This window comes from Schistocerca nitens, chromosome 5 (assembly GCF_023898315.1).
Source record: "Schistocerca nitens isolate TAMUIC-IGC-003100 chromosome 5, iqSchNite1.1, whole genome shotgun sequence".
NCBI lineage: Eukaryota > Metazoa > Arthropoda > Insecta > Orthoptera > Acrididae > Schistocerca > Schistocerca nitens.
In genome coordinates, this window is record NC_064618.1 from 128433098 (window position 1) to 128460791 (window position 27694).

At 41.2% G+C, this 27694-nt stretch overlaps 1 protein-coding gene across 4 annotated transcripts in view; it reads left to right on the forward strand.

Annotated features, from left to right (window-relative positions):
- LOC126259967 (serine/arginine repetitive matrix protein 2-like) overlaps positions 1-27694 on the forward strand; it is a 400597-nt gene that overhangs the window by 73267 nt on the left and 299636 nt on the right. For all 4 annotated transcript variants that reach the window (XR_007546580.1, XR_007546579.1, XM_049957081.1 and 1 more), the window contains exons 2-3: positions 702-862; positions 23985-24142. Coding sequence is in view for 2 of the 4 variants with exons in the window: in XM_049957081.1 (XP_049813038.1) it covers positions 702-862; positions 23985-24142 (319 nt within the window). In the remaining 2 variants the exon portion in view is untranslated. The remainder of the gene's footprint in view (positions 1-701; positions 863-23984; positions 24143-27694) is intronic.

Consider the following 27694-nt stretch of genomic DNA (forward strand, 5'->3'; position numbering starts at 1 on the left):
CAATTAGGTCCTCTGCTAGTAAGTAGTCTACATAGCTATATGGCAGAAATACTGTGCTCTTTTCAAATGATCTACAGTGTCATTATTTGTGGCAATGGGTAGAATCTTGTTTGATAATTTTGCTCCATGGCAAAAATTGTCATAGAATCAATGTGCCATTTTCTTCTTTATGAGAACTGCTTGAAGGGATCTCTGTCTTCTGTTGATTGAATGATTTCATTTTGTTTCCTTCAAAGTAACTTTAAAGTCATCCTGTGTGAGTGAATCAAATGTTGGTGCAAAGGTTCTCCTCTTACTATTTCTATTCAGTTGTGTTTACAGTTTTAATTTATTTGCAATTGATTTTGAAGTAACTAAGACCTTATCTTCAGGCAATTGAGCTGTTTTTCCAGTGTGATATACTTGCATTGGTGTACCCCTCCCTCCCCTTTCCGAGCCCTTCCATTGCGTTATTGTTTAAATAGAAAGCTTGCATTTTCTAACATTGCAACACTTTCTGACAGAGGGCTATGACGGCTCTTGTTAAATTATTTCTTCACTGAATTTTGCATAATAGTCCTAAATTTTTGTTGTACTTAAATTACATGCTTTGTGCATCTCTTGCAATAAAAAGTAATGTGAGAGGATAGTATTATTTCATATTTTCGTGAATGGCATTTTCTGTTTGGTGGTGACATTAAATTGTTGTATTTTTCTTGCAGGTCTCGTTCAGGGCTACATATAGATAAGAAAAAACTGCTTGAAATTGCAAAGCAGAATGCTATGGCCATGTTACAGAAGGAGGTGATGTTAAGTTCTGTCATAAACCATGGGAAAATAGTGGCAATGCAAGCGGGTGGCAAGAGTGTAGCTGAATTGACAGGTAATATAACTCATCATTTTGTTACTTACTGCTTAGTTTCTTCTTACACAGCCAATTACTGACTTTAAATGATTGTATATGTATTTTTTGCATGAAATTAGTAATGTAGATGGACCTTAGAAATAGACTAATATGTATGCCTATGTTTGTAGGAAACCAATCTGTTTGCTGCTATGTAAGACAAACCTTATAGTTTTCATGCATAAAGTTCAGAAAGTATTTGAAAATATGGCTTTTGGTTTCACATTCCCATTGTGTTAATTGACCATTGTTCGTTTTGTACAGTGATCACATTTTAAAAATATCCGTTGGTATTGTCAGTTGGCTGTGTGTCCACACAATCAAAGTGTGCTCAGTGGTGACGACCTCTCGGACACATTCTGAAGAGTGCAATCGCACTCGCACTCAGGGAGATGAGTGGATGTGGTGACAGGTCAGTAGGCCCAGCGGAAAAACGGGTGATAGTAAAGAATCCCCTTATTTAATTACAGGACATGACATGTCGTGGCTCAGTGAGGCAGACATGTCCTCTCTCTGTTGCACCTGCCCAGCTCTGACGTATGGGTGGCGGCTGCCACCCTGGATGCTGAGTAGGCACTCTGTGGTACTGTTGACAGGACCGTGGTAGGATGGCGGCCTTGGGGCCAGGGCCATTGAAGTCAGTGGCATCCTAGTGCCTTGGCAGCATGGACCCCTGGTGGCCCCTCAGCTCTGTATACATCACTGTGGTGGTGCTCGGAGATGGCTGCACATGGGGTTCAACTCACTGTCCTCTGGCAGCAATCAGATGGCACTGAGGCACTGACTCCCACTAGGAACTCAGTAGCAGGCACGGATGGCAGGTTGATGGTGCTGTGGCACCAAGTCCCTTGAGAAAGCTAGTGTCTATTGCAGCTGGCACAGTCCAGTCTTGAACCCATGGCTACTGCTGGCAATGCCCCGACATTCCACTGCCCAACGGGGCCCTGGAGTCATGGTGGTGCTGCTTGACTCTGGAGATAAGAATGACTCTGCCTCAAAACTCGGACATTTCTATCCTCCCAAGGTGCTCTTGTTTCACTAATACTTGACACCTAATCACATTGCCCATAACAAGAGACTTGCCCTGGTGTGGTGACATCACCTAGCCTGCTGCAGTCATTGCTGCTTTGTGGTGCAACTTTGCTCTGAGAATAGCTAGCCCCATCTGGCAGTCCCCTTATGTGTGTGTTGTTCTGAGCCACAAGTTGCCACAGTTATGGCTACCAGCTTGTGGCTGCTAATGCAGTAATGCAATACTTCACACACTGTCTCTTAGTACTTGTGTGGAAAGACTTGTTACTTTTGCTGGGTAGTGACCCTACACAGTAAAAGTGCTGTACGTTACACAGTGATAGTATCGCATACTCAGTCATGTAGTGTGGAAAAAATTTAATCTAATAATTAGCAATTTTACAATATTTTGCTGTTGAAAATTTATTTTCCCTCTTAAGCAGTAACAAACAGTTCTTCATTTGTTCCTGCTTTTGACAAGTTTTTTGAGCTAAATTCTTGATACAGTAAAAATATTTTTTTATCTTGTTCTAGCCTTTTTTCATCTGCTTCCCAGAATGCTTTATAGTAACTTCCACCACTTACTCTCCTGTCATAGAATTTCCTAGAGACCTGCCACCCAGCCTCCCCAGCCAAATAATTGCATCATCAGTTTTCATGCAATTTGTCGATATGTATTCTTTTATGAGATCTGTACATAAATGCTTCATCTTGTACCTCAATCATCTGCTCAGTTTCAAATGTTTTAGGTTTCCAACTTTATGAATTTGTCATTAGGGTGTATTGCTTAAAATTTATTTTATGATTATTTATGTGTCCTTGCATGGTGGCATGGACGCAGGAATTAAACCATGATTACCATTGACATGTGCAGTGGTTTATTGCACAACGTTCCAATCCAGCTGAGCCAGGTGGTGCCATTGCTGTTGTTCCTGTGGCCTCTCAAAGTCTGGCTGAGCCCACTGGTGTTGTTGGGTCTCTGGTGGCCACTGTCAGCCAGGTTTGCCTCCCATCAACCGCCAGAGATGCAATGATGCCAATGAGCTTGAAGTTGGTTGGATGGTTGGAACTTGGGCAGGTGAGCAAATGTGCTCGACTGAAGGGGAAGGGCAACGGCTGGTGGGACACAGTAGCAGCCATTTCCAAGTGTGATACCGCTTGATGAAGCAGCTGGGGAAATGGGGAATTGCCGCATCACCAGCTTTTATGTCATTGAAAGGTGGAAAAAGCACAGGAATTAAAAACATGGCTTTCAGGGACATACGATATTACCATATAGAAGGCTTTTCAGATATTGGTCTGGGCCATTGGCATAGTGCTACAACTAGGGCACATTTGGCACCCATTGATGCTAGGCAGGACATTGCTGATTAATACTGTGGCAAGGGGCACGGCTGGCTCCCAGTGCAACTGACAGCATCATATAGCCTGATGAGCTGGCAGTGGCAGGCGGAGGCCACTGCTGGGAGGGTGTGCTCCACCAGCAGTAGCTATCCAGGATATCATGATGACTGGCGATGATGTTGTTGCTCTGGGCGATGGCGGAATATGCTTGCGTTGGCGGCAGTGTGGAGGTGGTACTCAACCAGTAACGGTTGCAACAATGCTCACAGGCCAGCGAGATTGATGGTGCTCAAACAAGAGGACTAAAAGTAGCAGCTGGCGTAATTGCCCAGAGTATAGGAGTATTGCTTGCTTCAATTCAAAACAATAAAAATCAAAAGGGGGACTTATGAATTACTACATTATTGGTTGAATGACATCAGTTCGCTCTTTGAGCATTCCTAATCAGTGTTGTTACAGGTGATGAGTTGTGATGATGTCTTTATATTAACTTCTTAAGAACAACTTAATGAATGAGACCTAACAAAAGACATATAATCGAACAAGGGGCAGTATGAACATAATAATTTGTGTCTGGTGGCTTAAAAAGTGTATTTTGCATTATGATCTTGTTCCCAGGAGTGTCTCAATCATAACTGCTATTTGTTGCCGATAACTTACTCTCTTCGGTCATAGTGTAAGGAAAAAACTGCATCGGCTTTTGCTATTACATGATAATGCGCTGTTGGTTTCACAAACAAAACTATCCAGGAGTTTGCAATACAACAGCAGACATTCACTGCCATCGTTAATGATTTCTCATCCATTGCCATTTAACAATTATTTTGATATTGTTAATGCAATGTGTGTAATGTAGTGAATAATTAAATATAACATTCTGTCCGCAAGAAAAGAGTTTGGCTATAGCCCTGAACTATGTATCACCTCTGGAAAGTCGACTTAACCTATTATCGGTATTGTCTGCTTTTTTGGGAAATATGCAGTTGACAGTAACAAGGTGTTTCATCTGTAGTGACATAAACTGTTGTTTGTTAATTCCTGAGCAACTGCATGCATTTTTCCATTAAATGAGACATTATTTATAATGATACTACTCAGCCCAACATGCTTCATGCTTTATCTCTCCTGTTTCAGTGCCGATTTTGCATGTGTAATGATTCATTATGCACCTTGTTTCATAAGCAATATTTTTACATATTATATGACCTCAATGGCAGCAGCAGAAGCAGAACAAGAGCCCTTTTAGAATGGTGAAGCTAATAGAAGAGGCACCTTTTCTCTTTGGTGAATAAATAGTACAGGTAGTGACTGTACCCCCACAAGGACGGCTACAAGCAATGTCTGACTCATAGGGAGTGGCTGATGTAGGCTGGACAACCTATAGCCTTTGTGGACTATAATGGGATTCTACCAGTTTAATATCCCAAGCAGTATGTGGTATGTCTCTAAATGTGAAAGAATCCGAAGTTTAAGCTCCCCTCACTTGGAACTCCAGGAGGAGAACATATTGTGAGGAAGCACATTTGAAAGGAAGATTGGGAGAATGAAGGAAGGGTAGGTAAGGATTGGAACATGGAATGTCTTCACACTGCTACAAGCAGAAAGGCTAGAAAATGCAAAACAGGAGATGAAAAGGGACAGATTAAATTCATTTGGCTTGTGTGAAGTGAGATGGGGAGAGACTGAGGAGGTAGAAAGTGTAAATTATAAGCTTTTCTATTCAGAGGAAATCACAAATGGTGAAAATGGAGTAGGAATACTGATAGGAAAGAAATTGAAAAATAAGGTAATGAAGGGGCAATATATTGACAGAGGATTGGTGATAATAAAACTCTAGGGTACCTTACTTTCTCCCAGTGTAAACAATACTCAAATAACATGGGAATGCAGCCAAATGACGTCATCGACAAATGGTGATATTTTGACAGGAGCACACCATGCCATTTTAGAGGCAAAACTGCAGCAGGTAAGTGCTGTGCAAGTGCATTAAGAACCTCAGTTTTCAGAGAAACTTCGTAAAGATAAAAAACACACACACACACAGTAAACACGAGTACCATCACAAAAAATTGACTGGCATCAGAAGTAATTGATAGTGAAATTAATAATCAATGGTGAGGTTATATAAACTCTGTCCCTCTGTTTTTTGACAAATGAGAGGTTATATAAACTCTGTCCCTCTGTTTTTTGACAAATGAGAAAGCAAGATTACTGCTTTGCTCTCTTTCATGTCATCCAGTTGTTGAATTATTATTCTTGCTCATTCTGTAGTTCCTTAGATCTTCCCTTCAATGATGTTGTGTATGAACCCCTCGTGTCCAAGTGTGTATCTGATCCAATTAGCTTTCCTCTGAAGAGTAGTATTCAGAATAGTTTTCTTCTCTTCTACTCTTTTCATACATCATTGTTTATCACCTGATCTGTCCACTTGATCTGCTCTGTTCTTCTCCACCACCATATTTCAAAAGTTTCTAGGTATTTTTTCGGCATATTGCTCATGGTCCTTGTTCTGTTCCATACAGTGCAATGCTTCAGATGTATTAAACCTATTTACAAATGGCAGAGTCCTCTTTCTTGCCTTCGCACTAGAAAAGTTCCCACTGTGTTTCTGTAGGTTGGATAGTCATACCCTTGTATGTTAATTGCCTGATTTGCCATCACTGTGCTCCTAGGCAAACGGTAGGCATTTTACTATGATCTTAGCATGTCATAACGAATTTTTGGGGAATGGGTCCAAGTCCCTTTCTTTTCTCAGGTGAGTGTGATGTTGCTAATATACAGCAAAATGCATTGATATGATTTTCTACAATATTCATGCCTTTGATGCAAAAAAATCCCAAAATGGTAACTAAAGATGTGAAACTGTGTAATTTGGGCTACAGTGATTTTTGTGTGTGTGTGTGTGTGTGTGTGTGTGTGTGTGTGTGTTTTGGTAATAGGATATAGCTGGTGTAGTTGTATGCTTACCAGCATAATTTTTTTCAACATTTAAGATAATCTAGGGTCTTGAAATTACCCAATCACTTACCATATTTAATCACACCTACAAAAATTATCACCAATCCAACCACAATATTCATAACAGGAAAGAAAAAGTATCAAATCCTCCAGCAGAAAATATTCATGTTCCAGTTACTGTGTTTTCTTGTATTTACACATAGTGAGGCACTCGTACAAGTTCATTCAAAGACAATTAAGCTCCAGTTTAATAACCTAGTCAAGATTGATTGTATTTCTCAAAAAATTCAGGATTCTATACTTGTTAGTTAGTTGCATGCTCCATAGATCATTTGAATGATTCTTTTATCCAAATGATGTAGAATGAGTCGCTTTATGGGATATATATATATATATATATATATATATATATATATATATATATATATATATATAAAATTACTGTTAACATTAATGAGCAGATTATCATTTTATTGCTACCCCTACCCATGCAGCTGCATTTGAAAACAAGTTCCCTTTTTTTCCTGCCTGCCAGTTTTTAAGTAGAAATGTGCCAATGGAATAAAAGGAGTTATCCAGGAGAAATGATTTTAAATTATATTTAAAACTTGCTTCTCTACCTGACACATTTTATGTTATTGTGCAAATGATCAAAAATTTTCGTTGCTGCGTATTGAACTCCTTTAACAGTGGGTAACAAGGGTCATTCTTCCCTCTAGTGTAGTAGGTATGTACAACACTGTTCTTGTCAAATTGTGAAAGATTATTTATGAAGAATTTCATTAGAGAAAATATATATTGTGGCAGCACAGTTAAAGTGCGTAACTCCTTGAATAGTTACTTACGTGGTGTCTGTGGATGAACGCTACATGTTATTCTTACTGCTTGCATTTGTGAAATCAATAATTCCTTTCTAAATGATGAGTTACCCCAGAAAATTATTCCGTACAACATTATTGAGTGGAAATATGCAAAATATGTAAAAAGGTTGATATGTTTGTTTCCAGTTTAGCAGTTATATGAGTAGCAAAATAACTTAAATTAACTGTTTGACCTATCGTGTACCATTTAACTTTGTGAAAATAATTTAATGGCTTGTTATCATCTTGAACTTAACAACTTCAGTGTATATTTACTTATTACATCATAAACATGCATAGATAACTGTAGCTACTTAGAATTAAATATAGTAAACATATATAATAGTTATTAGTTAATGTGATTTTAATTTTGTGATTGTTCATATCGATCGTTGACAGGATAATTACTTTTGTGATTCTAAGTCTGTGTGTCTTATGTATGGTCTATAAGCTTTACATTTGAATCCCTAGTCTGCTCTAATACATTCAACTATACCTGAGTGTCTAAGATTTGCTCATTAATATTGTAAAATTCCTTCTCAGTTGATTGTTTTGATTGTTTCAAGTCCTTGTTCATATCTCTAATTTGCTCATTCACTTAATTTCATACTATATCACATTGATTGTTCACCTCTGTATGTAACTCCCTTTTTGAAGTAGTTACAGCTGTCTGTAATTCTGAAACCTTAATTTTTGCCATTGGAAGTTTTAAAGTCGTTTCTTAATTCATTTGCAACTCTGTAGTAGACTAGCCAATTAATTCTTCAAATTATTAAATGTTTCCTGTAAATTGCCCTCCTGGTACAGGTGATGACAGACATACAGTAAATTTAAAAAAAAATTAAAAAAAAGAGCTAGCCGTTACATTGCTCAGGGTTTAGTTGCTATTACACAACCACCTTCAAAATAATAGAAAAATAAATTGTTTCTCATAGATACAGCATGCCTGAGTTGTGTAGGAGCATGTCTAGTGATGATGAACTGCTGATGTGAAGTAACCCTTTGTTGTTTACACCTTGCTGGCTGACTTGAATGTGTCTCCAAAGCTGGAACAGCTGTGTGTTGTGGCGAGGCACTACAGTAGACCACTACAGATTCTTCATAGCAAAGCTGTCCCGGCAGTTGGAAATCACACAAACTGCTCTTGTTGTTCTTCTGACTTGAGGACTGATCAAACTCCTTCAGAGTTGGAACCTGTTACAGCAGTAAAAAATAATTGTTAATTGATTAGCTACATATAATTTCATATCTCTATTTATGGGCAGTGTTTTTTTTTTTTTTAACAGTGCTTACGCTGTGAATTATTGTTGGCTGCTGACACCCATTGTCAAGGACAACAGTGTATTGCTAAAACTTCCTCTTAATAAATTTCTAAAAATTGTTCTTATTTTTGTTCTCTAGTACCACTGTATTCGTGTCCAGTCATTGTCACCAAAATTGAATGTTTAGTTTTGTTGTAACTCAGTCCTGTTGCAGAACGGAATGAAAATGAAGTGATGGAGTGTTATTTGTTTCTACTGGATTTACTCCATCTCGTTGTGTAATATAGTCTCCGAGGTTGCTTACTACCACGCAGCCCAGCTAATAAATTGTGGATAACTGTGCTTCTGCTTCTGCTTGCAGAATTATTCTCTTTTGCAATATCTTTATTGTTAGAGGCTGAAAGGAAACTGGAATACTGCTCAATTTTACATGTTGACCAACAGTATTTCTTCTTTCAACAACAGTATGTTTGAGCTTCTTTATATATTGAGCTAACTGTCTTCAGTTATCTATATTACAGCTGTATCAGAAGTGTTTGGATGCAAATATCTTGTACAGCGAGTATAAAATTTGACAACCAAAACAACCAAGAACATAAGGCAGAATGACAGTTTTGAAAATTTCTTTTCATGCTTCTATTATGTCATTTTTAGTGCCATTCTTCCATGGCCACGACACACCTCCCAGGTGCAATGTCTGAGACCAAGTGGCCCACAGCAGATGAACACGCAAAACTCATAGTGCCATCGTACAGATGCGCTGCACCCATGCACCTTCCGTTACCTGCACATAATAATAACCCATTTCTCCAACAATATTCTGTCTGTAACCACTAATAAAAAAGTTAATTAAATATCATCATCATATTTTATTGTTTAAAAGGACCGAGACTGTAACCCATCATTTTCCCCAAAAATGACATGTTACGCCTCACTGCTTAGTAGAGAAAGTCAGGAGGAAAAACTTGAAGGAAATTGAGAAAGTATCTTTACATTGGGTACATATTTATTTTGCAATGTAAGGGATTGAACTGGTCAGCACAATAGAGATGGAGACGTAGTGGGTTCATTCTTTCGCACATTGTGTCATATTTCTGTTACTTTTACAACAGAATGTCTTGCCAATAAAGAATACCTAAGACATTTATGTGTAAGTGAGAAAAGAAGTGACTGCATGGTGGAAATTTGTGACTCAGTAGTTTCTCTCAAATTTTTCAACTGATTTCCATACATACTATATTCTGATGTATAGCTTGATGATCAAGTAAAAGAATGTTTAGTGAATTGTGCTTTAAGTCTTATCAGTTCCCACTGCAACAACATATTGATGGAATACATTTTGAATAAATGGACCCTTAATTGTCATTCTTTCACAGTCAACTATAACAACAATGGAATTAAGTGATAGAAAGCAGTGAAAAATCTGGGATGGAATTACAGTGATATGAATTAGTATGTCAATTTTAGAATCCTACCTGCCGACAAAACCTCCACCACTGTGGTTATGAACTGCAAGGATTACCCCATTTGAGGAGCTCTGCCAGCTGTCAGCCTTGTCCATTTTTAAGCCCTCCCATAGTGACCCCATTCCAGAAATGCAGCATGATCTCCAGTCCCTTTGCAAATCCATAGGTCCACCCTAGTACCTCTAACCTCAGTCTATTTCCCTCCTCAACCCACCCACTCCCTGCATTCCTACCTTCCACATGCTTACTAAAATACATAAACCCCACCACTCAGGATGCCCCATTGTGGCTATATATTGCCCCCTACAAAAGAGAACGTCTGTCCTTTTGGACCAGCACCTTCAGCCTATTACATGTAATGTGCCCTTCTATATAAAAGATGCTAATTATTTCCTCCAATGACTTTCCACAGTTCCTGTCTCTTTACCACATAGTGTCCTGCTTGTCGAGGCCACATACCTTTACACTTACATACCCAGTGCTCTTGTCCTTGCCAGTATTGAATACTACCTTCACCAATGCCAACTAACTCCAAACCTATAACCTTCTTCCTGGTCACAATGACCAAATATATCCTCACTCAAAGTTATTTTTGCTTTCAAGTCATAAGCTACAAACAAATCTTTGGTACAGCAGTAGACACTAACATGGCATTATTGTTTGCCAATGTAACCATAGGACATCTGTGGAATCATTCCCAGCAACCCAGAATCCCAAACCCCTCAGCTGGATCATATTCATTGATGACATCTTCCTGGTGTGGACTGAGAGCGAGGACATCTTATCCACATTCCTCCATAACCTCAACACCTTCTCCCTCATTTGCTATGTCTAGTCCTCCTCTGCCCATCAAGCCACCAATGACCTCTATCAGACAGATGGCTCCATGAATACCTTCATCCACATGATCTCAGTCATCTGTCAACCCTCACCTACCCACTGATGGCCCTGCAATGACTCAGTACCGCCTAGGACTGGAGCAAGGTATTCTGCTGCCCACCCAACTTAGCAGTGTTCTTGTCCGCCCCCTTTGAACCTTGTTCCCAATCACTTACCCCATGGCTCATATTCCCGTAAAAATCATAGATGCAAGCCTGTGCCATACATCCTACCTTCTATCACCTACTTCACTCTGTCACAGACATTTCCTGCTCAATTAAAGGCAGGGCCACCTGTGAGAGCAGTTATGTGAGGTACAAACTTAGCTGCAACCACTGTGTGGCATTCTGTTTGAGTCTGGCTACTAAGAAGCTGTCTATCTACATGAATTGTCACTGCAAAAATGTGGCCAAGGAATAATGGAACCACCCAGTTGCCAAGCATACCATGCAGCAAGGTGTGCTTGACCTCAATGATTGCTGCACGGCCTGTGCCATCCATAGAACCTCCCACCAACATCAGATTTTGTAAACTGCAGAAGTAGGAACTCTTCCTGCAACATATTTTTCAGTCCCATAACCGCCTGGCCTCAGTCCTCACTAATCCCTGTGCTTCACTTGCCACTATGCCCTTCCCTGCCCCCATCCCAATCTCATCCATATATTCTATCCCCCCAGCACACTGTGTTTGTCCTTTTCCTTTTTTTCTCTTTTTTCCCCATTATTTCTCTCATCACTGTACCTAGGAGCCCACCATCTTGTCTCTGCTATATCCTTGCACAATCCTACAGGCAGCACTACAACATCTTCTCCCATCCCTACTGTGCTATCTAGTCCTCTCTTGTTACGCACAGCTCTCCTTTACCCCCAATACCTACCCTGAATGAGATCACTATTCACTACAGTTGGACCTCAGTGCCCAGATACAACAGTGACAGTGTGTCTGTGTATTTTGTGTATGTGAATGTGTGTGGGTTTTTCTGAATGTGATGGTGAACTTCGTCTGATATGTCCCTGTCTGCCACTCAATGCCTCATGATAGAAACTGTGTCATTTTGCTGAATATCTTGAACATTGTTGTGTATATTTATATGGTGATCCATTACTTTTGCTGAGGCAGGTAATCATATGACAGAAGAACCTCACTTTTGATAAATGATCTTCACTTCATGATCTTGTGGCTCATCAGACTTAAACTTTTCATCAGATCAGTCACTTTCACAATAAACAAATGTAAGCCGTCTCTTCCATGATGTCCTCTATATAACAGCTTAAATTCATGTACTTAAAGCACCAATAATCTTCAGTAGATGACGTTCTAAGTATGTTGTTGGATGAAGTAGGGAGAAAATATCTGTACTAGCTTTAAACAAAGAAAACATTATTGCCGGACAGGGAGAGACTTTCGAAGAAAGAAAGAAAATTGCCAAACAGCAATTGTAGATTGCTTGGCAATGAATGTTGGTAGAATGCCAACCAATGAATGTAGATTGTCAAATGATGAGTGTATTTCATCAGAACTTGAAAATAAATCACAGAATACTAAAATAATTCATAGAGCAAAGAGAAGAGGCGTCCAAAAAAGAAAAGTTGTCATGGGAACTATGTGGCAGAGTCGCTGTGCCATCTGTTGAAGTACCGCAACATAGAAAACTGTTAGTAATGATTCCATTCACTCCATTCACAATGAGCTGCAGAAAATCTTAAAAAACCCATAGGCCCTTCACAGTGACTCACAACTGCCCCTGCTGCCACTGCGGCTTGAGGGGCGAGAATAGATTGGTGGTGATTCCATGGCTGTTTTAAGATGTGCGATGTCTTACACTTAGGGAAGCTGTTACATTGACAACTCGGCCGTTATTAGGATACTCATCTGTTCTAGCCAATTTCACAATATTTAGCTCAACCATTTTGGCTTAATTATTTTACATACCCTTTTGGGGTTTGACCTCCACTTTCCCCGTTATCACAGAAATGTGTGCCATCTGGGGCAAGGCACCTTAGGTGGTGCATAATCTACCCAACATGCGCTGTGAAGTTCTGCGCCTGCTGTTAGAAGGATTTATGTTTGCACCCAAAATCCAGCACAGTAGCCCATCTTTCCTGTGAGGGTTGTCATGTACTATCACAGTTGTAGCCCCCTGGTAATGCAAGGATCACATGGCTAATGCCTGAGCTGTAACCTCTCCATGCATGCCTGGGTATAGGTACCTGCCCAACCTGGAACACCGGGAATCATGGGAGTGGGTACTCTGCGATGTAGCCTTTGCCGTGGCAGATAGGTGCGCATGAGGAGAGCATCCAATCAGAGTGAGTGGCATCAGGGTGGACAATCCACAGTGAAACAAGTCAAACTCAGCCACACCGGTGGCCATGCCAACACAGCTGTCTGAGTGGATAGAAAGCCAGATTTTTGTGCCAAGGCTTAAAAACCCCCTCGTATTTGGTCATCTCGTGGTATGAAAGTCGGGCAAGGAGAAATGAAGGGTCACTCAGTTTTTTGTATGCTCCAGAAACAGTGGAGAATCTTTTGCAACAATTAAGCCACTGTTTTTCATTGAAAATATTGAGGATCTGTTTGGAGAAGTTGCTGCAATAGAGAAGCTGAGAAACGGATCTTTGTTGATCAAAACATTGAAGGTTAACCAATCACAGGCACAATAAGACTGGGACAAGCTCTGGGATATACCACTTACTGTCTCTTGTCATAACAAGCTCAACAGAATTCCAGGTGTCATCTTCCTTTGTGACCTAATACTACAAACGGATGAAGAACTGCATACCTATTTAGATAGGTGTGGAGTCAATTTTGTTCGCTGCGTGTGGAGAGGATCTAAGAATAATAGGGTGGATATTGGAGCTTTTATCCTTGCCTACAGTGAAAATGGTTTACCTGATAAAGGTGTAAAGCCAAGCCCTATTTTCATTTTTCTATGAGATGATTTTGTTGCTAGAAGTTTGAACACACATCCTCCTGCTGTAATAACGAGGCTGCTTGTGGTGTGTGTCAGGACAACACATGAGGGCAGGCCTTGCGAATAACTCCCGACACGTGTAAACTGTCTAGAACACCATTTCCCCCTTATTCGCCAACATGTCCAGTTTTCAAGAGGGAAGAGAAAATCCAGGAATATAAAACACTTAACTGCCTGTGTTATCAGGATGCGAAGAAAAAGTTTGAATGCCTTCACTCAGGCAATATGATATTGAAAACATCGTGTCAAAATTCACAACTAGTGCAATGGACAAGGTATTGTACAGCAACTCTTGGGTCCAGCCACGTGTCAACCTGTTTTTCAGTTGGCAATCAGGGGAGTGGACACTAACTCCCTCAACATCCATACCATCAGCACCAGTAGTAACCGCCCCATCAGTGCAGCTGGAGTTGACTCTTTGTCCTCTGGCACCGGCATGGAAGAGGACACTTGTGAAGGGCTCCTTTCACCCTCCTCGGATGAAACAGACTAAAAGTCTGACAGAACCACAGGCTTTGGGTCATAGAAAAGAACAGTTCTCTTTTACCCCAGAAATTAAGAAAGCAAAATCCTCACTGTATTTGCAACCTCACAGGGACAAGGAAGCTAAATTGAAAGTTTAACCAAATTCTGCTGCTTTGGTAAATCTGGCCCCTATTCACCCCCGAGGTTGAGCGTATTAATATTGATGAAGAACTGAGCATTCAGGTGAAGCATGGCTGGGCAGCAAATAATTCATAATCCAATTTCCGCCTTGGCTGATTTCTGAAATCTCACCCTGACGTGTATCCAGTGGAACTGTTGTGACTAACATTGCCACCTGGCAGAAATCAGTCAGTTGATACTACTTACTGTGCAATTTGTATGGCACTCCGAGAGACACGGTTTTCAGAACCCCAAGTACCTACTATTAAAGATTACGAATCCTACTGTACAAATTGTGTTCACACCGAGAGGTCATCTGGAGGAATCTACATGCACATTAGATCAGATACTTTCAGTGAGCAGGTGCCACTAACCACTGTATTAAAAGCTGTGGCCATTTGTGTCCACCTGTCAGGTAGGATAATAGTGTCTAATAACTACCATATCTGCTCCCCCACAGATCTATTACACACTGTGAGGTGGTGGAGCTAGTGGAACAGCTGTCTCCACCCTTACTCGTACTGGCGGACTTCAATCCCCACAAGCCTCCACAGGAATTTCAGAACTGGAACTTGGCCTCCTCAACACTGGAGCTGCAACACTTTTCAGCATGACCCATGGAACGTACTCTGCCCCATATTGTAGCCTGCAGGCCAAGAATCTCTCGTTTAATCCAGTGATATGCCCCTAGCGACATCTGCATCTGCAAATGAGGTCTGTTCAAAAAATTCCAGAACATTCATAATTTCGCACCTTGAGACTAAGGTTCAGTCTTCACAATGGGTCAGGAAAGGTTCTCCAGGACCAAAAAAGGCTCATCAGGTCACGTCAAATGTCAAAGTCGTGGGGATAGTTTTCTTTCACTGTGAAGGATTACTTCATCATTAATTTGTGCCACAGGGACAAACTATTAATCAATTGTACTGTTGGGACATATTGCAATGCCTGAGAGGAAATGGCCTGAAATGTGGCAAGACAATTTATGTCTCTTGCATCACGATAATTCGCCCGCACATTCATCCCTGTTGGTGTGTGACTATTGCTCAAAAAACGAAACTGCTGTGCTGCCTCAGCCTCTGTACTATCCAGACTTGGGCCTGTGGACTTTTTTTTATTGCCAAAGTTGAAAAGCCAGTTCAGAGGATGAAGATTTGCAATGATAGATGAGATAAAAGAAAATTCGCAGATGGCACTTTGCGTGATCCAGCAAGAGGCGTACTAAGACCACTTCCAGAAGTGGAAACAGTGTTGGGAGTGGTATATCAATTGTGAAGGAGAGTATTTTCAAGGGACCTAAGTAAAAGGTAAGATTAGAAAAAAATTTTGTGGACAAAGTTCTGGAATTTTTTGAACAGACTTCGTACATACTCCATAAACCAGCGTGTGATGCACGGCAGAGGGTACTTTGTATCACAACGGTCACTCACTTTCGTGTTCCACAATCAGATGGAGTAAGGGAAAATTGACTTATCTTTATGTCTCCATAAGAGCCTTAATTTCTCTGATCTTTGTGGCTCTTATGTGAGATGTATGTTGGCGGCAGTAGAATCTTCTTGCAGTCAGCTACAGATTCTGGTTGGTTCTCTCAATTTTGTCAGTAGTATTTCATGAGAAGAGTGTGGGCTTCTCTCCAGGAAGAGTTCACAAAGAATCTCCATATTCCTAGCATGTTGACCAACTCTACCAGTAACAAATGTAGCAGCCCGTCTCTGTTTGGTCTGGTGGGTATTCCAAATAATTGAGCATTACCGGTACTCAAGAATGGGTTGCACTAATGTTCTATACACGGTCTCCTTTACAGATGAACCACATTTTCCTAAAACTCTTCCAGTAAACCAAAGTAAACCATTCACCTTCCCTACTATCATCCTAACGTGCTTGTTCTAGTTCATATCACTTTGCAACATTTCACCTAGATATTTAATTGAAATGACTATCATATAGCAAGCTACAAATGTTGTATTCGAACATTACCAGGTAGTTTTTGCTACTCATGTGCATTAACATAAATTTTTTGTCAGACACAGTTGTCGGAGAACGCAATCAACTTTTCACCTTTGATGTCATTTTTTTCAAAATACACCTTTAAACAGCTTGATATTTTTGTCTGGTCCCCTTTTAACTGTTGCTAAACAGGGGGGACAGATTGCACAGTTCTTCTGCAATTTTGCAAAGCGTTGATTTTTGTCCTGACTGTACTCTGGACGAGTTGCTTACATGTCAGGAGCACAGTCAGTACTGAGCTTGTTTTGCCCGGTCCACCACGTAGTGTGCGATTGGCAACTAGTGCCTTCCATATGAGCTTCCTGCCGGAAGAGGGTCAGATGACAGCAACTGTTACCGAACTATGTGGTTACCCTCTATCAGATGCCCATTTACTCATGTTACTCAACTCTGTTTCATAACCAAGAATTCAGACTGTTTACCAATCGTCCAGAACTGGGTAGACCAGCTCGGATACACTTGGAAGTTCTGTGCAGGGAACTCCAACTGCCCCCGTCTTGTCTGTGTTCATAAGAGATTCCTGTCATCACCCCTTGTGGTATGTACCCAGTCCTTTGATTTGGTTGGACTTCATTTTTTAGCCATAAGAAAAATGATGATCCCACCATTCTCAGAAGACTGTTCCATTTGGTATTGCATGACTGCCAAAACTTTGACAGGCATCTACATGGATGGATTTTGTGGGGTCCTGCCCACTCGTCTCTTATAGGGTGCCTAAAGGATGCTGCTTTATTGGATAGCTATACAACAATTCAAGCAAGTCATATTAATAGCTTTTATTACAATGAAGGAGATTGACAATACTTAACTTTGGATTTACTACAAGGTGTCGCAAGCAATGGGCGACATGCAAATAAGTTAGTGTCCTTCACTATATACAATGTCCACATAAGCAATGGACATGGATCACGAATAACTGCTCCACTGGTGTCCATCTTCTACTGGTTGGCCAAGGCTGGCAGGAGCGGCACTTATATTCTCTCCATATAGAGGCTGCTCCTGTCGCGGTGCAGTCCTAGTCAGCAGGCTATTGGCTGACATCATCTCACAGCCTTCTCTGCTCTTGCATTCTTCATCCTTGTACTGGCACTTTTCGTTAGGCTGTAACAGATTTGAAGTCAGTTACAGTGTCGGTCCTGCATTTGTACAAGCAAGGGGAACAAGAAGTATTCTCAGCCGAGTGCCTGCAGTGTGTAGATTGCAGAGTTGATCGCCAGGGTTCTGCAGTACATTAAAACTCTCTCCACGAAGGACCTCCTGGTTTGTAGTGACTTAGTGAGCTGCTTACAAAGTATATCTCTGTGCTACCCCAAAACCATCTTGATTGCTAAAATCCAAGACCTACTAATTGATCTCCATAGCTCCAGACAACAGTAACATTCACCTGTACATCAGGCCACATGGGTATTCAGGGAAATGAACTCACTGACAAATTAGCTAAAGAAGCACCCATAGGACACAAACTTGAACTCTGAGTACCCAGCACAGATTTACAATTGCAACCGAGGCATCAAATTTTGAAAATCTGAGATATTAAATGCATGCTACCATTATCCTCATGAAGTGGAGAGAAATCTATGGGACCATCATGGTGCGTCATGCTTCTCTTTTGGAAAGATGCCATCGTACTGTGCCAGTTGTGTACTAGCCACACCAAGCTTACCCACAAGGTCCTTTTGCATCAAGAGGACTCCCCCAGTGCAGCTATGATAGTCATCTCATGATTGGTCAGATTCTCAGAGTATGCCCTGCTCGTTAGTCTGAGACAAGCAATAAACCCATTACGTCACTACCTCAGATACTACTTCAGGATAATGGTTTACCAGCTACATTTTCTGAGGGAAAATGTATATATGTGTGTGTGTGTGTGTGTGTGTGTGTGTGTGTGTGTGTGTGTGTGTGTGTGTGTGTGTGTGTGTGTGCGTGCGCGCGTGTTTGTGTGTGTGTGTGAGTGTATACCTGTCTTTTTTCCCCCCTAAGGTAAGTCTTTCCGCTCCCGGGATTGGAATGGTTCCTTACTCTCTCCCTTAAAACCCATATCCTTTCGTCTTTCCCTCTCCTTCCCTCTTTCCTGATGAAGCAACCGTGTGTTGCAAAAGCTAGAATTTTGTGTGTGTGTTTGTTAGTGTCTCTGTCAACATACCAACGCTTTCGTTTGGTAATATATATATATATATATATATATATATATATATATATATATATATATATATACAAAGATGATGTGACTTACCAATGAAAGTGCTGGCAGGTCGACAGACACACAAACAAACACAAATATACACACAAAATTCAAGCTTTCGCAACAAACTGTTGCCTCATCAGGAAAGAGGGAAGGAGAGGGAAAGACGAAAGGATGTGGGTTTTAAGGGAGAGGGTAAGGAGTCATTCCAATCCCGGGAGCGGAAAGACTTACCTTAGGGGGATAAAAGAACAGGTATACACTCGCACACACACACACACACACACACACACACATATCCATCCACACATACAGGCACAAGCAGACATATTTAAAGACAAAGAGTTTGGGCAGAGATGTCAGTCGAGGTGGAAGAGTAGAGGCAAAGAAGTTGTTGAGAGACAGGTGAGGTATGAGTGGCGGCAACTAGAAATTAGCGGAGATTGAGGCCTGGCGGATAACGAGAAGAGAGGATATACTGAAGGGCAAGTCCCCATCTCCGGAGTTCGGATAGGTTGGTGTTGGTGGGAAGTATCCAGATAACCCGGACGGTGTAACACTGTGCCAAGATGTGCTGGCTGTGCACCAAGACATGTTTAGCCACAGGGTGATCCTCATTACCAACAAACACTGTCTGCCTGTGTCCATTCATGCGAATGGACAGTTTGTTGCTGGTCATTCCCACATAGAATGCATCACAGTGTAGGCAGGTCAGTTGGTAAATCACGTGGGTGCTTTCACACGTGGCTCTGCCTTTGATCGTGTACACCTTCCGGGTTACAGGACTGGACTAGGTGGTGGTGGGAGGGTGCATGGGACAGGTTTTGCACCGGGGGCGGTTACAAGGATAGGAGCCAGAGGGTAGGGAAGGTGGTTTGGGGATTTCATAGGGATGAACTAACAGGTTACGAAGGTTAGGTGGACGGCGGAAAGACACTCTTGGCGGAGTGGGGAGGATTTCATGAAGGATGGATCTCATTTCAGGGCAGGATTTCAGGAAGTCGTATCCCTGCTGGAGAGCCACATTCAGAGTCTGGTCCAGTCCCGGAAAGTATCCTGTCACAAGTGGGGCACTTTTGTGGTTCTTCTGTGGGGGATTCTGGGTTTGAGGGGATGAGGAAGTGGCTCTGGTTATTTGCTTCTGTACCAGGCCGGGAGGGTAGTTGCGGGATGCGAAAGCTGTTGTCAGGTTGTTGGTGTAATGTTTCAGGGATTCCGGACTGGAGCAGATTCGTTTGCCACGAAGACCTAGGCTGTAGGGAAGGGACCGTTTGATGTGGAATGGGTGGCAGCTGTCATAATGGAGGTACTGTTGCTTGTTGGTGGGTTTGATGTGGACGGACGTGTGAAGCTGGCCATTGGACAGGTGGAGGTCAACATCAAGGAAAGTGGCATGGGATTTGGAGTAGGACCAGGTGAATCTGATGGAACCAAAGGAGTTGAGGTTGGAGAGGAAATTCTGGAGTTCTTCTTCACTGTGAGTCCAGATCATGAAGATGTCATCAATAAATCTGTACCAAACTTTGGGTTGGCAGGCCTGGGTAACCAAGAAGGCTTCCTCTAAGCGACCCATGAATAGGTTGGCGTACGAGGGGGCCATCCTGGTACCCATGGCTGTTCCCTTTAATTGTTGGTATGTCTGGCCTTCAAAAGTGAAGAAGTTGTGGGTCAGGATGAAGCTGGCTAAGGTAATGAGGAAAGAGGTTTTAGGTAGGGTGGCAGGTGATCGGCGTGAAAGGAAATGCTCCATCGCAGCGAGGCCCTGGACGTGCGGAATATTTGTGTATAAGGAAGTGGCATCAATGGTTACAAGGATGGTTTCCGGGGGTAACAGATTGGGTAAGGATTCCAGGCGTTCAAGGAAGTGGTTGGTGTCTTTGATGAAGGATGGGAGACTGCATGTAATGGGTTGAAGGTGTTGATCTACGTAGGCAGAGCACCTTCCGCCGTCCACCTAACCTTCGTAACCTGTTAGTTCATCCCTATGAAATCCCCAAACCACCTTCCCTACCCTCTGGCTCCTATCCTTGTAACCGCCCCCGGTGCAAAACCTGTCCCATGCACCCTCCCACCACCACCTACTCCAGTCCTGTAACCCGGAAGGTGTACACGATCAAAGGCAGAGCCACGTGTGAAAGCACCCACGTGATTTACCAACTGACCTGCCTACACTGTGATGCATTCTATGTGGGAATGACCAGCAACAAACTGTCCATTCGCATGAATGGACACAGGCAGACAGTGTTTGTTGGTAATGAGGATCACCCTGTGGCTAAACATGCCTTGGTGCACAGCCAGCACATCTTGGCACAGTGTTACACCGTCCGGGTTATCTGGATACTTCCCACCAACACCAACCTATCCGAACTCCGGAGATGGGAACTTGCCCTTCAGTATATCCTCTCTTCTCGTTATCCGCCAGGCCTCAATCTCCGCTAATTTCTAGTTGCCGCCACTCATACCTCACCTGTCTCTCAACAACTTCTTTGCCTCTACTCTTCCACCTCGACTGACATCTCTGCCCAAACTCTTTGTCTTTAAATATGTCTGCTTGTGCCTGTATGTGTGGATGGATATGTGTGTGTGTGTGTGTGTGTGCGAGTGTATACCTGTCCTTTTATCCCCCTAAGGTAAGTCTTTCCGCTCCCGGGATTGGAATGACTCCTTACCCTCTCCCTTAAAACCCACATCCTTTCGTCTTTCCCTCTCCTTCCCTCTTTCCTGATGAGGCAACAGTTTGTTGCGAAAGCTTGAATTTTGTGTGTATATTTGTGTTTGTTTGTGTGTCTATCGACGTGCCAGCGCTTTTGTTTGGTAAGTCTCATCATCTTTCTTTTTAGATATATTTTTTCCACGTGGAATGTTTCCCTCTGTTATATATATACACACACAAAGATGATGTGACTTACCAAACGAAAGTGCTGGCACGTCGATAGACACACAAACATACACACAAAATTCAAGCTTTTGCAACAAACTGTTGCCTCATCAGGAAAGAGGGAAGGAGAGGGAAAGACGAAAGGATGTGGGTTTTAAGGGAGAGGGTAAGGAGTCATTCCAGTCCCGGGAGCGGAAAGACTTACCTTAGGGGGAAAAAAGGACTGGTATACACTCGCACACACACACATATCCATCCACACATATACAGACACATATGTGTGGATGGATATACAAAGATGATGTGACTTACCAAACGAAACGCTGGCACGTCGATAGACACACAAACATACACACAAAATTCAAGCTTTCTCAACAAACTGTTGCCTCATCAGGAAAGAGGGAAGGAGAGGGAAAGACGAAAGGATGTGGGTTTTAAGGGAGAGGGTAAGGAGTCATTCCAATCCCGGGAGCGGAAAGACTTACCTTAGGGGGAAAAAAGGACTGGTATACACTCGCACACACACACATATCCATCCACACATATACAGACACATATGTGTGGATGGATATGTGTGTGTGTGCGAGTGTATACCCGTCCTTTTTTCCCCCTAAGGTAAGTCTTTCCGCTCCCGGGATTGGAATGATTCCTTACCCTCTCCCTTAAAACCCACATCCTTTCGTCTTTCCCTCTCCTTCCCTCTTTCCTGATGAGGCAACAGTTTGTTGCGAAAGCTTGAATTTTGTGTGTATGTTTGTGTTTGTTTGTGTGTCTATCGACATGCCAGCGCTTTCGTTTGGTAAGTCACATCATCTTTGTTTTTAGATATATTTTTCCCATGTGGAATGTTTCCCTCTATTAATTTATATCATTAATTTGAACCCAACAATATATATATATATATATATATATATATATATATATATATATACATATACGAGGGGCGTTCAGAAAGTAAGCTCCGGTCGGTCGCGAAATGGAAACGACTATGAAAATCCGATAAAGCTTTGCACAGATGTGTTGGGTAGTGTCTCTAGTATAACCCCACTTAGCATCACGTCGCTCTTCTCATTTCTGAGCTCGCAGTGAGTGCGTAATGATGTCTAGAAAATAGTGTCCGCCGCCAAGTACGAGGGCCTGGTGAGAAATTTCGCCTGAAGCTATGCAGCTAACATTACATAACTGTTGTGCTGTTTCTTCTTCAAGACAATTCTCAGCCGCATTCTGCAGGGGCAATGAAGATGCTCCTGCATCGTTTTCAAATGGAAATGTGAGATTACCCACAATACAGTCCGCAATTGTCTCCCCCTGAGTTTCATCTCTGGACACATGAACCGCTGTCTTTGAAGACAACATTTTGACACAGACAACGAGGTGTAGGCCAGCGTGGAGAATTGGCGGAAAGCACTGGCGGCTGCCTTCTATGATGAGGCTATTGAAAAGTTGGTACAACGCTATGACAAAAGTCTAAGTCAGAACGGCAACTACGTAGAGAAGTAGCTGAAAGGTGTAGCTAATTGTTACAAGTAAAACATTTCTGATGTTCACTGTGGTTTCAATTTGGCAATCAATCGGAGCTTACTTTCTGAACAGGCCTCGTATATTAGAAAGAAACATTCCACATCGGGAAAATATATTAAAAACAAAGATTCCATGACTTACCAAACTTCCCCTTAGGGGGAAAAAAGGACAGATATACACTCGCGCACACACATACACACACATCCATCCACACATATACAGACACAAGCAGACATATTTAAAGGCAAAGAATTTGGGCAGAGATGTCTGACATTTAAGTTTTGTGGTCTTGATTATAGAAATTGAGGAGCAGTTATTGATTTCAGTGGTGAAGTACTACACCTATTTTGCTTCCACACAGCAGTTTGTTTGGAAATTATTAAAATATTGTAATTTCTCTTCTATTTTTGTTGCTTCTTTGTTGTCATATCTGAGAAACAGGACACACATTATGTTTCTTTGCTAGACATCAGATTGTTTAGGAGACCAGTTAATATGAAAAACTGTGACCCATAAAGTGATAAAGAAACTTCTTGTTCAGGTGAAATTTGCGGAACAGTTGGTCTTTTGATGTGCAGTTACTGTGACATGTGAATTTTTAAGTATGACTTATGATCGTGGTATCATCTATTTTGTGGACTCTTCTACCTGCACAGGCTTTTTGTGGTTCTTCTGTATTACTTACGCTCCTGTCATTCTAGACAACTAATTACATTTCTAACAATTAGACATTTTCCTTTCATCCCCTTGTGAGGCCTACCTCAGTATCTGGGAAGAAGTTGCATTTGATCTAATACTACACAGTAGTTCGCTGACAATTCACACATTTGCATTGCCTGTTGTTTGCCTGCCGTATGAAATAAACACATTGTAAACATGAAAGCAGATACTTTGAATTTTAATTTTTTGTCCGTACTGATCACTTTGACAATTAGGATGTTTAAGAGATTAATGATCACAAGATAAAGACTAGATAAAAATTATTATCTGCAGATGCTGAGAAGTACCATAAAGTGTCACATTTTGTCATTTTACAGAACTCTCAGTTATCTTTCAGTTCATATGTATGCACCAAATAAAACATTTTTTTACTAAAATGGTTAATGTTTTTCAACAGATTTTTGTAAGAAATTATCAGAAAAAGAGGCTCGACAGAACCTGCATTCGAGTAATACGGACACGGACTCGGAGAATGACACTGACTTGGAACGTCCATATCATCATCCATTCGAACTTAAGCAACAGCCCTTACCTTCCTACTACAACTCATCCAAGGTAAGGGCATTGTTTATGGTGGTGGGCATTGGGTGAGGTGGTGGCTGGGATGGTCAGTGTGTGTGTGAGGGGGGGGGGGGGGTCGGCAGTGAGAGAAAACTGAGTGAAATGATGAAATGTGAGGGAAATGTGAATATGTATGATGTGTAACAGAATGAGATGCTTCAGAAGTGAAGTGTAACAGGTGTCATACTTTGGGTGACCTACATGCAATTCCAATTGTGGTACAGTGTTTCAGAATTCTTGTGAAATCCTTAGCTTACTTCATGCAAGTAATAGAATGGTTTATTCATCAGAGTTGTGGCTCATTCCTTTCTCAAGTATTGTCAGTTGTAATACTGCTGTTACTGAAATGAAATAGTAGTTGGGAAATAAGAACAAGTTATATTGCCATTTGCTATGCTTCATTTGCTACAGTGTAGCGGTTCTAATCTCTGGCTGTCAGTTCAATTCCGGCCTCTCGCAGTTATTTATTGTTTAACATTTGTGTGGTTTAATGATACATAGAACATTGTAATATGCCAGAAAATTCTTTGTGGGTATTAATAGGAGCATAGGCAAGCAATTCAGGTCAGTCCGTGTGCAGAAAACATGCTTTCAGTGTGAAGTTTTAGTTCTTGTTGATGACTAAGCAGTTGAAACTTAATACTTGATTCCAGATCATACATGACAGTGTATCACATGATTGATCCTGAGGATGAATCCTGCATGTTATAGCTCACTTTCCAACACAAATCATTTTAAGTAATAAAGAGCATGTTTTGTGGAATAAAACTCTGTCACCACCACCACCACCACCACCATCATATATAAATCTGAAAAAAGGTCATGAATTTTATTATTTGCAATTTTTTATTCTTTGTGCTTTATTAAGATTTAAGCAAGATATTCATTCAGATCTGTCACAATTTCATATAATTTTCTACCTCTCCTTTCTCCGTCTACAGGTACACATACATTTAAAAAAGATGTAGGTTTTTAAAGCATTTGTTGAAACATATCCACAATGATTTCTTTTAAAGACTTCTCTATAAAGCACATGATTCACAACAGAGTGATAATAACTGGCAACTAATGCCAATAGTATAAGATCCTATTAGTTGTAAGAGAACCAATACTCATTGCTCAAAATTTGTGTTTACTACCCAAAAACAGCACTTGATTGAATAATCTTACACTATTAGTAATATACTGCATATTGATTAATAATTTAGATCCTGTACATTACCATTTATAATGATAATTTATATGGTAATGCAAACCAGTATGACATTTAGACTGACAAGCACTTATTCTGCGCTCACTGTAAGAATTACGTTTCGTAAAAATACCCACGCAAACAATCGCAAGTTAGTCAGTAATTAGCACACTGAAAATGAAAAAAATGAAATGATCGTATGGCAGTGTTGGCCGGGAGGCCCCTTTCAGGGAAGTTCGGCCGCCGTATTGCAAGTCCTTTTTAATTGACGCCACTTCGGCGACTTGTAAGTCAATGATGATGAAATGATGATGAAGAACACACAACACCCAGTCATCACGAGGTAGAGAAAATCCCTGACCCCACCGGGAATCGAACCCGGGACCCCGTGCGCAGGAAGCGAGAACGCTACCACAAGACCATGAGCTGCGGACTGCACACTGAATATAAAAGAGAGATTCTGAATTTAGTTGTACTTATATAAAACAGTGGTTTATGCTTATAGTAATGAGAAGGCTCAAAAGGTCCCTTATACCTTTTGTGTCAAGTCAACATTACCTATCAGAGTAGAAGGATATTAAAATTACCTGTAATACTTACTGAGATACAATTCATTTGATTACATTGGTGATATTTTACCAAAAGTAAATCAACATTTAAGTGTGTAATCTGAGTGACAAAGTAGTGTACTGAAACAAGACTCAGCACCTCTTCAGGAAAACAACAGATTTTCTCTTTAGAAAACTTATCAAATGTTGTAACATTTTATAATTCTGTACTTGTTACTATAAGTTTTTACTGTTTTTACTATAACAGTTAAAAGCATTTTAACTGAAAGTGGCCTCTTTTAGCAGCCATGTACACAGGCAGTGTGTAGTTGCGAAAGAAGAACAAGTAATATTCCCATTTGCTATGCTTCACCTGCTACGTTGTAGCAGTTCTAATCTCTGTCAGTTCAATTCCAACCTCTCGCAGTTATTTATTGTTTAACATGTGTGTGGTTTAATGATGCGTAGAACATTTTACTATGCCAGAAAATTCTTTTTGGGTATTAATAGGAGCATAGGCAAGCAATTCAGTTCAGTCTGTAGTTTTGTGTGTGTGCAGAAAACATGCTTTCAGTGTGAAGTTTTAGTTCTTGTTGATGACCAAGCAGTTGAAACTTAGTACTTGATTCCAGATCATACATGACCGTATATCACATGATTGATTCTGAGGATGAATTCTGCATGTTTATAGCTCACTTTTCAACACAAATCATTTTAAGTAATAAAGTAACAATTTCAGGTAAAATTAAGCATGATGCCTCAGTATAAACAATTACAAGAAATACGAGAGTAACCTGAGATCACAAACGAACAGGGTGTTTAATAGAAAGATCACTGTGCAATGATTCTAATCATAACTAAAGAGTTAAATGTGAGTATTGCATGCCTTATACCATTGTTACAGAGATAGTGAGCAAACTGATGGTGCACATTTCAGTTCACCCTTTATTAGCCCATAGCAAAAGGTGACAGCATTGACCAAACAAAGTGAAGGTAGTATCAAAATCATAGTCCAAGAGTATGAATTCAGTTGACTTCTTTTTACAGAGGTTATTTGTTGTTAGCTGAAGTAATTCAGTTCCACGGCACTCAGCACTTGTCTTCTGTTGCATGTAACAATGTCAGGTGCATTGTGATAAAGGAAAAACCTCAACTCGTATTTGGGAGGACAGAGATTCAAATCCCATTCAATCTGTCCAGATTAATTTTGCTGTGATTTCCTCAAGTTATTTCCCCCACGAACCATGGACCTTGCTGTTGGTGGGGAGGCTTGCATGCCTCAGCGATACAGATGGCCGTACCGTAGGTGCAACCACAACGGAGGGGTATCTGTTGAGAGGCCAGACAAACATGTGGTTCCTGAAGAGGGGCAGCAGCTTTTTCAGTAGTTGCAGGGGCAACAGTCTGGATGATTGACTGATCTGGCCTTGTAACATTAACCAAAACGGCCTTGCTGTGCTGGTACTGCGAACGGCTGAAAGCAAGGGGAAACTACAGCCGTAATTTTTCCCGAGGACATGCAGCTTTACTGTATGATTAAATGATGGCGTCCTCTTGGGTAAAATATTCCGGAGGTAAAATAGTCCCCCATTCGGATCTCCGGGCGGGGACTACTCAAGAGGACGTCGTTATCAGGAGAAAGAAAACTGGCATTCTACGGATCGGAGCGTGGAATGTCAGATCCCTTAATCGGGCAGGTAGGTTAGAAAATTTAAAAAGGGAAATGGATAGGTTAAAGTTAGATATAGTGGGAATTAGTGAAGTTCGGTGGCAGGAGGAACAAGACTTTTGGTCAGGTGATTACAG